Here is a 16,051-nt window from a genome sequence, read left to right as displayed (position 1 = left end):
CTTAAATTGCAAAAGATAGGCCTTGTGGCGAAGGGCAAATACAGAGAATTTTATCGTATCTGGGGCCCCGTAAACTATTGCAAGTCATTAAACGCTCTACCAGCTGATTGATATCATATCTCCCCCCCCCCCCCCTTTTTTTTTTTTTTTTTTTTTGGTGTATGTTTTGGGGTTTGTTGTTTGTGTTTGTTTTGGGTTTCTTCTTAGGTTTTGTTTTGTTTGTTTGTTTTTTCAATTTTATTTAAGCGTGTGTGTGTGGGTGTGTATTATCGTATCTGTTTGTGTAAGAAAAACTAAAAAATATATGAGGGGGAACAGATTGTATTGTCATTGTAAACTAATGTACACTTGTCTCTCAAAAAGCAGCAACCATTATTCCCAACATACGCTGCCATCCTGTGACACGTTACAAACACTAAATGTGCTGATGTGTGTGGCCTTCAGTCATTCATGGCTTCCTAATTTAGCATGAAATCCTCAAAACTTGAAGAAAACAGGCTCTAGATGGAGTTAAATTCTGAACCTGAATATCTCTGCATGTTTGTAGGTGCGCACGGCTTCTTTCCCCGGCCTTTAAAGTGCAAATGATTTTTTTTCCCATGTCACAGAAGAACCTTTTAAAATGTACCGAGCAGACATATGCGTGTGTGCGTGCGTGTGCATGTGTGTGTGTGTGCGTACGCATTTCTATTTGTGTGACAGTGAAAGAGATGAAGTGTATTCATGTTCCCCCTGCAGTCATTGCTCCTCCAGCTGTAGATGGCTGCTGTGATAGGCAGCAGAGGTTGGCAGCGAGAGGAAAGGCTTCTCCTCATCCTCGCAGTCGCCTCCTCTATCGTTCCCTGCATCAAATTGGAGCTGTCAGTCAGCTCTCACCCGCAGCACGGCGCACTCTATCAGACCGCAACAACCGCGGGAAAAAACACGGCATCAGCGAGCGGCGACATAACACCAAAAGGGAGAAGGTGCAGCGAGTGCTGAAAGGAGGGCATCTGGGATTATTTGATGAAATGAAATCAGTGCTGGTTATCCGCTTATAGAAGATAAATCACTCTGTCCTTTAGAAAGTTTCATCTCACCTCCAGCAGGTAACGCGGCCCGACAGAGGGAGCAGCTGCAACTGATTTAAGACCAAATTCACTTTCAGCTGACTTTCAACTGCAGCTACATACAAATGGCACAGCTTTCATTCTCAATTAATTTCCTTATAAATCAATTTGATACTTTCATTACAAGTAAGGAGAAAAACTCGGCTGTATGAAAACTTCCTTCAGGGGGAAGTTTTAAACACTTGTGTTATCCTGCTGTGTCTTAAAATACAGCCTTAAATTGAAGTTTTTCTTTATTTTCTACCATATATATCCTGGAATATGACAGACGTGTCTCATATTTTAAATAACGAGGCCAGCATATGTACAAGTAAGTGTGAGCCAATCACTCTAAATGCTCAAATTCACTTTTTTCTTCTTTCTTTTTTACTCTTGGCTCTGCATGAAGTCATAGGCAAGGGCTATCCCTTATATGGTCATTACAGCTGCTGTCCTAACCTACGGTTTGCAAGAGACAGCCAATCAGAAGGAAGTTAGCACCACAAGACGACCTACATATGTATGATTTTGAAGTCTGATCAATGCAAAGCTATGCTGGTAAAGTCCAAGAGTTCCCTTTGATAAATAGGTGTTGCATTACTATATATTTTACTTAATAGTTTCCAAGGTAACGGTTGTTAACACACACACCAAAATAAATAATGGCGTACCATCTAAAATAGTCACGGTTTTGAATTTCCCAAATTTAGAAACTCATAAGCAAAACATTTTATAAACAGAAGCGGTTATGCTGTGTCATGAGAAAAACGTTGGTTCTCTGGGTGATGCACAACAATTAGTTTGGACATTTTGGGGGGAAAACGTATTTTAAAATTGAAACACCCTGTAAATGCTGGTTAGTATGTTCTGCATACTTGCTGTCAGTTTAAGAGTGTTTTCACAGCTGCACCTGAACTCTGGTTTATTTTCCTTATTTGAGAGGGTATAAGAGGAATAGGAGGGTAACAAGACACAGCTGTGGACAGTCAAGACAGAGAAGGGAAAAGTAAAAGTAAAAACGCGACACCGGAGCTAAATAACTACCTACAGCAGGACGTAAGAAGCAAGAAATCAAATCAAATCACTTTTATTGTCACATCACATGTGCAGGTACACTGGTACAGTACATGTGAGTGAAATTCTTGTGTGCGAGCTTCACAAGCAACAGAGGTGTGCAAAGTACAATAAGATAAGAACAAGCAAATATAAGAATGGCTAAATCTGAGAATTATATGAATAAATATATGTAAGATATAAGAGTGTATGCATGTTTCTGAATGTGTATACTAAATATGTATGTCTACGTGTGTGTGTGTGTGTGTGTACATATTTTACAAATTAAATAGAGTAAAAATAAAATAAATATATAAAATATACAGAGGTTGGTAGTTGGATATTGTGCAAAACAAGTGGCATTAATGTACAGTATGTAGTGCATAATGTTGAAGTTCCAGTAGTGGAGGTGAGGTGTCTATGAAGTGTTCAGCAGTCTGATGGCCTGATGGAAAAAGCTTCTCTCAGTCTGCTGGTTCGGGACCGGATGCTGCAGAACCTCCTTCCTGATGGAAGTAGTCTGAACAGTTTATGGCTGGGGTGACTCGAGTCCTTGATGATCCTCCCCGCTTTCCTCAGCCACCGCTTCCTGTATATGTCCTGGAGGGAAGCTCACCTCCAATTATCCGTTCAGAGCACCGCACTACTCTCTGGAGAGCTTTGCGGTTGTAAGCGGTGCTGTTGCCGTACCAGGTGGTGATGCATCCAGTGAGGATGCTCTCAATGGCACAGCGATAGAAGGTCCTGAGGATGCGGGGGCTCGTGCCGAATCTTTTTGAAGAAAAGGGAAATGCAGAATAAACTAGAAAGACTGAATGAACTCAGAAACTGTAATTAAGGACTAGTTGATAAAACTCAAAATGGACCCAAAAACTAGCGTAAGAGCTAAACAGGGAACACTTTAATAAACAAGAACTTTCAAATCAAACTGGAAAAAGCTACAAGTTCTAATCTCATCAGCTGATTTGGATGCAAACGAAGAGCAGCCGCGAGGAATGCTTTGCATTAAATGACTCTTACATGAATGTCAAGTTCGCATCAAGTTATCCAATAAGCTATTTCTGCTTGTTTTTACAAACATCAGTCTTACTGTTGAGCTTCATCGCTCCTGTTACAATTATCAATCATTAAAATAATAAAAAAGTAAAAAAACAAAACCGAAAAGAAACCAGGCTTCCTTTCCTTCAGTCTGTATTTCACATACAGTTCAGAAAGAACTGCATGAGTACATGCATGAAAAATAAACCATAAAATATGCAACTTTTAGAACATGTACCAGTCCAGATATTTACAGTATAGCCTGTATGGATTTGTATTTTACAAACTGCTGGACAGCGTCGCTTTTAACAAACAGGAGGAGAAGGTGTAGGTAATGTTTTTAGCAGGATATTACTTCAACTTTGGTTCTCTAAAAATCTAATTAATATCCTGCTAAAGCAGCGAGTTAAGCACGACGGGAACATTTTGTGTTTATGGTGACGAAGGAATATGGAACATGCCTCATTAATGGGGTTTTAGTAGTTTGGAGTAATGATGCAGCTCTTTGGCATAAAGCAATGCAATGTACTCAAACAGTTTCACTTGGATGCATTCAGTGTTGGTTTGTCTCTGTGTGTGAGATTTATTTGCAAAGACTCTTAACCTTTAAATACTTTTTTATTCATGCAACCTAACCTCAGCCTTCTATACGCGTTTGCATCTGAAAGTATTAAAAGTTTTGGTTTTTAGTTGGGAATTAAACTCAAAGATCACAAAATCATTAAAGCATCATAAAAAAAGAAGTAGTCATTGGTTCAGCTTCTCAATGCAGATTAATAGAGCACATTAGTGCCTCATGGTTTGGTTTCTCATATCAGGAATGAAGCATTCTTGCGAGAAGATGAACGAGAGGAGCTGAAGGACGACTCATGACCTGTCCGCTTGAGCAGACTGTCCTGTTGTCTCTGCTCTTTAGTATTCAGGCCTGTAATTGGTTCACATCCACAGTGATGCTCTACGAGCTGCATGTCATCCTCATATTAAACCTCTTCCTCTATTAGTTTGATTGGCATATATTCAACCTCTGAATGGAGGGAGCAGTGTGACGGTAACATCAGACCGCCTGCAAATATTTAGTCAGGAAATGTATTAAATCTACTTTCCATGCACCCTTGTTGCATGTATTCCCCGTGTTTTCCTTATGTTTGCCTTTCGTATTTGCAACAAATAGGTACACAGGCAGCTTTGTTGTAGACCACAAGGCCTCAACATTAACACTTTGGTCACCAATGTTTTGGGTTATTGGAGGCAGAAGTTATCAAATCTGGACAAAGGATGACTTTGTTGGTTACTGACGCAGTCTGTATTGTTACGACCCGTCTAGGGCCAGGCAATAACATGAGTGAGGCACTCGCTTCCCCCCCAAGACCCAAGCAGCCACAAGAAACAAATCCTTTAGTTTCAACGTGATTTATTTACAATGTGAAAAAAAGGAACCAAAACGGGAGTGTCAACACTTCAGGCCAAAACAATAAACAAAACAAATCTACACAAATCCCGCACCCCTGACCTTACCAAAACAAAGTCAAAAATAAAGACAGAGTCTGACCTCCTTAACTAACTCAAAACAGGAGAAAAACGGGTGATCAAAAGAAACGGCAGCTCACCCCTACCCACTCCACTTCCACAACTTTCAAGCGCACCGCAGCCAGCGGCTGCCACAGGAATACTGCTGGGTCGTGAGGAGAAACGCGAAGACCTCTCCCGCTGTAGCGCTCCAGCCTCCTTTTAATGGGCGGGTCCTCCAGCTGGAACCAGTCACGTCGGTGCAGTGTATCCACGCACCAATCGGAGCAGGGCCCTGGCACAGCTAAATTAACATAAAAAGACATAACACCTGCACAAAACAAACACATGAACATGCAAGGTCGTAACACCCCCTTCCATAAGAATTAAACAACCCTCCCATTGTTTAATTCCCAAACTATGAAATTGCTCTCGACAGGGCGTCGGCGATGACATTTTCCGTCCCTTTCTTATGTTTGATATGCAGGTTAAAATCTTGCAAAAGAAGGGACCAACGCATAAGTCTCTGATTTGAGTTTTGCATCTGGGAGAGAAACACCAATGGATTGTGGTCAGTGAATACTTGAACAGGGATAGAGCTGGATCCGATATACAGCTCGAAATGCTGCAGGGCTAACAACAAGGCAAGGGCTTCCTTTTCAATAGTGCTGTAGTTAATCTGATGTTTGTTGAACTTTTTTGAAAAATAACAAATTGGGCGATCCACGCCGCGATGGTTTTTCTGCATAAGGACAGCTCCTGCACCAGACGCACTAGCGTCAACCTCGAGCTTGAAAGGGGACATGAAGTTAGGTGCCGTAAGAACAGGGGAACTGCACAGTAATGCTTTCGCAGACTCGAAAGCAGTCTGACAAACATAAAGACACAGATAGCTGCTAATTAGGGCTAAATAACAGAATAAAATCTTGGACTTTGAGTCACCAAAACTTGAGCACAGGCTTCCTCATGTGAGTGCATGGGCATATATCAAGGAGAGACCACATCAGGTACTCTACAGATGCACGGTGCACAGTAGTAGAGTCATATCTTCTCGTAGAGTCAGCTGTGCAGAGGGACATTTTTTAGAGCACTGAGGTGTTCACGCAAATGCTTTGAGAGAGGTGTAGAAGAGGCCAGCTCTGTCTACCTGGACGACCACCAATGAGCAAAGATGGAGGTTTATGACCTCAACCACACGCACCGACTCCAAAACTATTCTCCTATTTGTTCTGTTGAGTTTTTGGTTTGTCTTTGATTTTGGTCGTCAGATATTTAAATTAAGAGTCTTTTTTTCTGCAGATCATAACAGAAATCTCTCGGTCACTCAGACATCTTACTGACGCAATACTGAAGCATCAAACGTGGATTAACCCACCACTTAAATTCACTGATTCCTCCAGATTAAGAAAAATAGCTGCATTGGGAAATTTTTGACTGTTGTTTTTAAATGAAGGTATATATTTAAGTTCATTCTAAAGATTTGTGTTTGGAGTTGCAAGCCAGAAACATTGCAGGGAAAGTTCAGAGAAATAAAAGGCTTTAAAAATAAAAAGATTCTTTGTTTCTTCTCCGCTTTCTGCTTTTAAAACTTTAATAACAAAGATTTTTGCGTATAAAAATGACTTCAAACAAGCTGCTCTTCATAAAGACGAACTCTGCTCACGACATAAATTTGCCTTCATTTCATCGTAACAATAAAGCAGTCGAGATGGAAACGAGCAGCATGACGCTACCGCCTCAGGCCCTGGTGCATCATGGGACTCTGTCTGCGAGGGTGTGAGTATTTAAAGCTTGCGTGTGTGTGTGTTTATTTTCAGCGTGTTTGACTATCAGCGAGTTCCCTCTTCGGTCCCAGCGGATCCCAGTCCTGTAAAACAGCCCCGCCCTTCGTCTTCATCCTCCTCCTCCTCTTCATTGTCCACAGCGGCTCTGAGAATGAGGAGCAGCAGGCCGTCCAGAAGGAGCAACGCACACACCTCCGCCTCCAGCAGCAAATGTAAGAGGATGCTGTGCTGATAGAAAAATGACTTAGTTTAAACAATTTCAGATACAAAATTACAAGGTTTATATTTCTGGTATTATTTATATTATAGGTCAGTTATAGGGTGATGCAGCTGTGGATATTAGCTCTAAGTAAATGGTACAAAACTTAACTCCAATACTGGCAGTGGACATGCTTAATTTTCTATATTTAAAGTGGTAACATTTCATTTATTTCACTATTTTGATATTTATGCACATTTTCATATCCTGCAAAAACAAAGAAAATTAGTCACCTCATCAACTGAAGTCCAGCATTTGCTTGGAAGTGGTGGAGATGTGTGTTTAACCTCTATGTTTGTGTTTAGCAACATAAAAACCCAGTTTTTCATTTGTTTGTAGCCTTGGGCGGCCGCACATCGCTTCCTCTTCGTCGGCTATTTTTAAACTCTGTTGAAGGCCTGCACATGTGTAGTTGAGTGGCAGTGATCACAGTGATCTTTCACCTTCATTCAGCTTAAATTCAGAAAGGAAAGATGGTTAATAGCACAGGTGCTGAGAAAAGGCTCCAGTCACACGCCTACTGCCAACTGCCTGGCAACCATCCGTCGCTAGGGAAAAATGAGTATTCCCTGATCAGCGAGTGGTTGCAGGAGGCTGTTTGCTGGTAGTGAAAGAGTGATGTTCAATTTATTCAATTTTATTTATATATCATCAAATCACAACAACAGTGCCCTCAAGGTGCTTTTTCCTGTAAAGTAAAGACCCGAGAATAATATAGTGAAAACTAGGGATGCAACAATACCAATTTTTTCAAACCGATACGATACCGATACTTGGATCTGAGTACTTGCCGATACTGAGTACAAAAACCGATACTTCTACCACACACACACACACACAAATGCAATGAATTGGAAGACAGGTTTTATTTTATTCTCTGCCGATAAAAAATAAAATCGTAATAAAAATGACCACAAAAAAATTTCAAGTGAAAAATAAGCACTTCTGTTAAATTATTGCAGAGTCTCCACATTGTAATTTAACAAAATATCACTGAACTATTGGCACTGTCTCGAGCTTTCAGAATAATAAATAAACACTTCTGTTGGGAATAAAATAAATACAAATTAGGTTTGAGAATAAAATAAACTTTTAAATTATTGCAGAGTGTCCAATTTCATATTGCGGCTCGAGTATGCTGAGAAGACGGTTCAATCCTATGTTTTCCACGACCGGCATTGGCTGGTCATCCAGAGCGATAAAATGAGTCGAGCCTCTGTTATTTTAACTGCCCGTGGGTTTTCTCTTGACATTTTTCATCGCTTTTCCAAAACCTGAGTTAAAGTTGGCTGTTCCACACTGCTGACATTTTGTTTAGCCTAGCTACAGCAGCCTCCAGTTTCTCTTTTTTTATCTGGAGCTGCCAGTCTCACTCGCCTAACCCTGTGCCTGTTTAGCGCGGGATGTCCCCCTAGTGGCCAATCTAAAAACTACAACAGAAATGACAAGCCACCCTCTGATTAATGAAATAAGTTAGTATCGGTTCATGGTATCGGTTAACTTTTACGAGTATGAGTACACACACATTTTACAGTATCGGTCCCGATACCCGATACCAGTATCGGTATCGGTGCATCCCTAGTGAAAATCCAAACAATCAACCCCCTTTCCCACCATGTTCAGATACAGAAACTTATAATCAGCATGTTTGACCAATTACTACGATCCTATGATTCCTATGATCAAGTTGAATCCTTGTTTGATTTAATTGTCTTTATTCTTTTCCTTTTTTGTGTAAAAACATGGTCTTTTTGATGTATCATTTAGACACTCCTGAAATAATCACGTGGCCCTCATATCTATACGTGGAGAGTCCTTCATATTGCACTTTCAGAGAGTGAGCTCAGTAAGCTCGTCATGGCAGTTTCTGTTAACCAAAGACAGAAAGTCTCCATCAAACGTGTGGATTTTTGAAATCCCTTATAAATATATAAATATATATATAAATATAAAAAAATAATAATAATAATAATATATAATATAATAATAATAATAATAATATATATAAAATATATATATAAAATTTTTATATATATATATATATAAATATATATATATATAAATATATAATATATATATATAAAATATATAAATAAATAAAGTAAAATAATACTGTGTTCAGCACTTGCCTGTTAACTGTACATATACGTTTTATTCTTTTACCTTCACAGCGCCTAGTTGTTCCGAGTCTTCTTCTCTCGCTTTTCCAGTAAACAGTTTTTCATGTCCCAGAGAGACGTGCACTTTATCCATCCACTGAGAGCTACATGACCGTTAAACCTAATGAAAACATCAGCAAACATTAAATCCAGAGTCGTGGCTGTAACTCTGCCGAGGGTAAAGGACGAAGGGAAATGCTGTGGCACGAGAAGTTCAGGAAGTTCGGCTGTTAAAAGGCTTTTATCGAAAAAGGCCAGAGACACCAACTCCCCGCTGCTGTCAGAGGACGATACGCAGGGGTGTTTAACGCCACATCCCTCACCAATTAACGGCTTTTAAATTTCAGACCCACACATGAGCCTCGGCCTTGATGTTCGCATTTGTACACAGTTGTGATGTTCAGCCTGTTTTTTTCCCCCCTTTAAATCTGCAGTTCCTGTGGAAACCTGCTGCACTCTGAGGATATTTCCTCTCCAAAACCCTGTTTCGTGTTATCTCCCGCCTGTGTGACAGCTCATCTCGGTGGTAAGGCCCCAGGGTGCTGGAGAGAAGGCGGGTGAGGGAGGGCGCTCCAGATGGTCTCTTCATTAAAAGCTTCTGTACCGCAGGGCTCTCCTCTCCTGCTATAACCCAGCCGAGCCTATCAGCTCTCACAATTAGACCGAGTTAATAGTGCATGGAAAATAAGAATTGTTTATACTAGTTTATTACAAGCCTTAATAGTTTTTACTGCGCCCCATCACAAGGAAATTAGATTGCCTTTGCAAGCTTCAGAGGTCGAAAAGCTTTCAGGATTGAAGTAGTTTTCAGGGTCATTTGGAGAGCTGTGTGCAGCGGCGTCAGTCCATTATGGAGCACAGCGAGGGCGAGGGCTCGTGCAGCTGAAGAAGGCGGCAGCGCAGCGCTAAGAGTAACTGATGGTGCAGGAGCGCGGCCTTGACGACTGCACGGGTCACTGAATGACACGAATCTGCATGGAGCTGTAAAATCCTACTGCGGTCAGCGCTGACTTTCGAGTTTGCATCGGCCCACTTATGAACAGAAAATGACCCTGAAACACATCAGCGCTGCAAAGACAGAAGAAGAAGACAGAACTGCTCAGAGTTGTTTTACATTACATGTTGGTTTCTGCTGTCATTTGTGGGCTCAGACCATCTACCGGTTGTTGATTCTCTCTGTGGGAATGTGGATCACAGAGGTTCATTAAAACTGTTGCTGATGAGATTTGAGATTTTCTTCCACACCCAGCTGCAAAAAACATTTCTTTATGTCGCTGGATTTCTGCACGCTGATATTGAAACAGACTAAAATGTTTTTGTCTGCTGCAGATTTGTCTAGACTGGCACTAAGATGCCCTAAAACATGGCAAGACAAAGGGGTGTGCCATCTATTTTTCTTTAATTTCCCTTTTTACACCCTTCTCTAAGCCCTCGCTGAACTTTCCATGTGTGTCAGCGCTAGGATATCAAATAATATAATTAAACCCATGTTTTTAATAACTAGTGCCACTGTCCACGTGTTATGTCTTATCTGTACACCACATAAATTTCAAATGCAGGTTTGACATTAAACTGCAGGTCCAGGATTCAAACCCAGATTTAGCTTTATGTTCTAAACTGCACATTTGTTGCTTATAGGTTTTTACATGCATTCATTTGCATACATTAAAATACAAAATATGAGTAACTGTATTCCGTTACAGTTACCGTTTAAAAAGGTGGTATTTAGAATACAGTTACTTTGTTGAAATAAATGGATTACACGGCGGTACTTCCCTGTTTCATATTGTGGCGGGTCAGGCCTGTTTGGGTTTTGTTTGACAGCTACGTTCTGTTGTTCCAGGCGGCAGCGTTACGGTCGCCATGGTTACAGGGAGACGCTCTCTCGCTTTCTGTGTTTCCTGGGTGAGAGAGGCCTTTTTGTTGTTGTTGTGCTAAGCTAACAGGCAGAATGCTACAGGTATAGCTCTAAAGAATGTAGCATCATGGGCAGTGTAGTCCGTGCTGCAGGGAGAATGGACTGCCACACACGTTATGTGTCTGTGAGCGAGGGAGGGAGAAAAAGGAAAAGTACGAGCTGTCATCGAGCAAAAACGGGAGCTGGAAGCATGTAAATATAATAATAACCACTGCAGCCAAGAAGAGAGCCTGACGAGCCCAGTTGTAAGTAAGCTATTAAGACTCGACTGTACACCGTGTTCGTGTTTTCCTCCAAAAACAATAAGTTCTGTTGGAGCAGCCTTTCAACGCCTCTCTCTGTCTCTGCTAGCAAAGTTGACCCAGACAACAAAGTAAAGCTAGTTTTCGGCTACGAGCCGACACAGAACCCACCGTATTAGTCAGAGGTCCCTTTACTACGGTTCAGAGCCGCGGACCTTCAGTAACAGTAATAAATCACAGCAATAGTACATTCATGTAGTTGTAAACAGCATGATAATATATTAAGTAATCCAAAGTATTCAGAATACGTTACTCTCATTGAGTAACGTAACGGAATACGTTACAGAATACATTTTGGGACATGTATTCTGTAATCTGTAATGGAATACATTTTAAAAGTAACCTTCCCAACACTGTCTATGTTATGCACCCTCCTCTTGTGTTTGTTTCCTCATTTCCTTTTTCCTTTCTCACAGTGTAACAGAGTAATTTATAAACTGTCCTGCCTCTTTGTAAAGGAGGCTGAGAAAAGGGTCTCTTTCCCTCTCCCAGACCAAGCAGCTCTTCGGCTTCCTCAGATCGATCCCTGCCTCTTTGTGGAGATTTACTTCCTCTGCTTTTGACATGAATGTTCTGGTTGTCTGTTTTTTCAACGGTTTATTTGCTTGTTTAATGTTCTTACCCCATTAGCTTCACTGAGTGGTTGGTGCAGACAACTTCTACGTTTAGGTTTAGGTCACGTTGTTAGTAAACCTAGTAAAGCCTCATCTTCTCAACACTTGACAACATGTAAATAAAGCCATGCATTAGCCGGTCACATTCACATAACTTTATCCAATAATTTTAACATAGAATACTTTTTAACCAGAGTAGTCGTTATAGCCTCATGCGTTAGTCTTTATTTTATTTTATGCATCATGAGTCAGATTAATCCCCTCTCTTTCTTACATCTCTCCCTGTCTCTGCAGTGAGAATGGCAGAGCTTCTTTCCATCAAAAGGGAGCTGACAGTGATCAAGGTTCAGATCGATGGCCTGCTGGACTGCGTAGACAAGATGGACAGACAGAGGAAGGATGGCTCAGGTAGAGACAAAGAACTGTGCTGACAATAATAATAATAAAATTTAATCCTAACGCATTAATTGCAATTTTCAAAATTAGAGCTGCTGTATTTAGTCTGTGTGTGGAGTTTGTATACGCAGCCTGTGTTTGCATGGGTTCTGTCTAGATACTCCAACTGCCACTCACAATCCAAAGACATCAGTTAGTGGGGTTAGGTTAATTGGTGATTCTGTATTGCACAAAAGTGTGAATGCCAGGTGACCTAAGCCTAAGATAGGCTCCAGCCCCTCTGCGACCCTGATAAAGATAAGGAGAAGAGAATGAATGGACGGATAATTAGCTTCACCCCTACTTCCATGTCTTCCGCATGAGTCATCTGCTACTGAAGACCTTGACTTTTCACTTGACTGCTACACGTATTGCTTCCATTTTGAAATGCATCAACTGACCCCCAGACCGCACATCATAGATAAAATTTGTCAAGGTGCTGTAGTGGTACGATCTATCCATCTATTTTCTTCAATCCCCCCGATGGTGCTGGAACTTATCCCAGCTCCCACAGGGCAAGAAGCGGGGTACACCCTGGACAGAGACACAGACAACCATTCACACCCACATTCATATGGTCGATTTAGAATCACCAGTTAGCCTAGCACTACTAAGTGCATGTCTTTGGTCTGCGGGAGGAAGCTGGAGAGAACCCCCACAGACACAGGGAGAACATGCAAGCTCCACACAGGAGGCCCTGGCTGCACAGTGGATTCAATAGATCAGTCAGTACTGATCTACAGTAACTATTAGAGATGGCACGATACCACTTTTTTTTATGTCTGATACCGATATCATAAATTTGGATATCTGCCGATACCGATATGAATCCGATATAGTGTGTTTTTTAATCAATAAAACTCTTTTTTTAATATCTTGCTGCATTTTTTACAAGTTCATACTCAAGTTTAAATAAATAACAACACTAAAGCTATTCTGTTATACCTGTATGTAAAAAATACACTGCGCCCAAAATATTTCATAGTTCAGCAAAACTGATCAATCTAATAAACTTAAACCTGCTCCATCCTCCCTGTTCTGGTATTTTAAAGAGTACTTAGCAGAAATATTAAGCAACCTAACTAATAGGGTTGCAAAATCCCAGCAAAAAAAAAATAGGGAACCACCCTCCACCTCATGATGCTTAATTGACGTAATCAACTTTAATTTGATGCAGGGGGAAAAATGTACAGAAATAAATTATTTTTCAAGAATAATTAAATAGATTCAACATCTTTCTTCAACAGAATTGCAGACTGCACAGATGGTATCTTCCCAAAGGAAAAAGTACTATAGCTTACTAGGGTATATTAGACTTAACAGTTACTATATACAGTAATGGACTTCTATATATTTTACATCAGATTAAAACTTTGGGTGTAAGATTCAGATAATTATTTATTAAAAGCTCGACATTTTAAATGAGAATAAGAAAGAAAAGTATGTCTTTGTGCCCCCTTTTCCCTGTTCATGCCCTATCGGCCCTCCTGGCTAAACTTTGCTAGATCCGCCCCTGCACAGTTACCAGCCGTCAGCTACGTAGAAAAACAAACAAGAGAGACTGACTCGCGACAGAAAAGCCGATCAGCCGATCATTGATCAGTTTCATGATTGAAGTAGCAGCAGGAGAGAGAGGAAGAGAGAGACAGTCACTCCATATATCGGTTGTTAAGCTTAACGTGGTAACGCTTTACAAACATTCAGAGATGAACTTACACACTTGCTTTACTTCTCTCTGGGATAACTTCAGAGATGAAATGCTGGTTTGGTAGCAAAGCTACAAATACACACAGCCGCTCTATCACGCGAGCACACTGCTCCAACGTGCTAAGGTTATGAAGGAGTTACGCCATGTCACAAGTTTTGTGAGATCCGATCCGATCGGATTACATTTTTTATTTATCTCCGATATCCAATCCAGTAATTTACGTCAGTATCAGACCGATACCGATGCGTAATATCGGATCGGTCCATCTCTAGTAACTATAGACTGTATATAAGTAGCAGTCAGGTGTTTCCAATCAAATGTACTTGATTAACTAAACATCAGTAAGGGCGAACACGTCTTTGGTAGTTTGCTGGTCTGCAGCATTCAGGTGTTGATGTAATGTCACAATCTTCCCAGGACTGGATGTCCCAGAAAATTCACCCCAAGGTCAGACAGCGTACCTTCAAGAAGTCAGGCTGGCTTTTTCTGCCTGTTTGAAATCAATGAAATCAATCTCCTAAGCCCATGACAGTCTAGTTGTTGTCTTTGGTGCTTTGCCAGAATATGAAAAGGCCTGTTAGCAGGAATGTAAAATCAGGCTTTGAAATATATTCAGGACTACATTTCTGTTTACAAACGAATGAGAAACATCTAACGTATTCAGTCTCGGTCATTACTTTAGAGATGTTCGACACTGACACGCATCCCGTTTTTATTAAATGCCTATATCAACCTCAAACATCAGACCGATCCAGGTCTAATCCTTCCTGAACTCTAAATTTGAGTTTATTACGGCAAATGATCCGTCGGAGCGTTCGGTGATGCAGAGAGAGTCGCTGTGTTTACCATCAGATGTGAGCCAGCTATCATACTGCATCTGTGAGTAATGGTTCAATGACAAAACTGCCACCAGTGGAGCGTGGATTATGACAGTGAGGTAAACAGCGATAAACACGGTCCTCATAACCTTTCATAAGCTACCCTTCAGCGCTTCAGTTATCGTGTCGTCTCCGTGCATGTGTGTGTGTTTGTGTGTTTGGGTTTTATCTCCTCGGGTTGATAAATAGATGAGGAAATTATCCGATGTGACACGTTGACGGTCTTCAGTTTTTTGCGATTATTTCCTAGAAATGTGTTCCAACACTCAAATGAGAACTTCTCTCGCACACATGCAGCGAGTCGTCGAAGAGGGAGGTAATACTGCGGGTATTCGAGTTATGAGGGTTCAGATTCACTACAAAACTGACATTTTTAGAGGTTTGCATTAGATCTGAAAATGTTTCAAATAAAAATTGAAATTACAATATTTTGTTGTGACATGACTTGTGATTTTGCTTTAATGAGACCTAAAATCATCCATAACCACGTCTCTACACTGTTGGACGTCCACTTATTTATCGGCAGAGAACCGTCACAGTGACTACTCTCTATATAATGAGGAGAAATTAAAGGCTTAAAGAAAAAATTGTTAGAAAAGGAGTATATTTAAAAGATGGATGTAGCCACGGCAACGCCGCATTTGGTTTCTGGACTTTGAAGTATCAGTGTTAGCATTTTGACATCTTCCACCAAAAGCGATCATATGAAATGAGTAGGGGTGCAACGATACACAAAATTCACGGTTCGGTTCAGTTCGATACTTTGGTGTCACGGTTCGATATTTTTTCGATACAAAAAAAAATGTTCATGCCTTTTTAATTTGTAATTTATTAAAATTATAAATATATATTTTAACTCAAAAGTACAGTTTTTAAATGTAATGTTGCTGAAACAACAAAGTAATAAAATAATAAATCTATCTGATTGAGGAATCACTCATCTTTGGAAAAGAGAGTTTATTACAGAGAAATGTCTCTTTCCAAAATAAAAGCTATACTATACGCTTCTTCTGGGCTATATTCTCAGCAGCATATTAAACATATCAGGTCCCCATAAGGAGAATCATGTGCTAACGGCTGTCTAAATGACTCGGGTAAAGTTTGCAGCATGCGTGCTTGTTGTTTTTGTCTGCTTCCACTTGTCTTTGCATGAGGATGATGTCGGAGTAAATGTGCAGTCATATTCGTTGTGTTCCCACTAGTGCTGTCAGCGTTAATCTCGTTGAAATGACGTTAACGCCACAACACGGCAAATCTCCGTTAACAAGCTACCGCGGATCGCCCCATGCGTGGGGCTGGACGGCGTCAA

At 40.7% G+C, this 16,051-nt stretch overlaps 1 protein-coding gene across 6 annotated transcripts in view; it reads left to right on the top strand.

The window, feature by feature from the left end:
* Positions 1 to 16,051, top strand: part of LOC146513496 (uncharacterized) — a 90,872-nt gene that overhangs the window by 63,019 nt on the left and 11,802 nt on the right. For all 6 annotated transcript variants that reach the window (XM_085168773.1, XM_085168772.1, XM_085168771.1 and 3 more), the window contains exons 4-5: positions 6,503 to 6,681; positions 12,016 to 12,129. In XM_085168773.1, the coding sequence (XP_085024899.1) occupies positions 6,503 to 6,681; positions 12,016 to 12,129 (293 nt within the window). The remainder of the gene's footprint in view (positions 1 to 6,502; positions 6,682 to 12,015; positions 12,130 to 16,051) is intronic.

The sequence above is a fragment of the Neolamprologus multifasciatus genome, chromosome 7, assembly GCF_963576455.1.
Source record: "Neolamprologus multifasciatus chromosome 7, fNeoMul1.2, whole genome shotgun sequence".
NCBI classification, from domain to species: domain Eukaryota; kingdom Metazoa; phylum Chordata; class Actinopteri; order Cichliformes; family Cichlidae; genus Neolamprologus; species Neolamprologus multifasciatus.
This window is presented reverse-complemented; position numbering and strand designations above follow the sequence as displayed.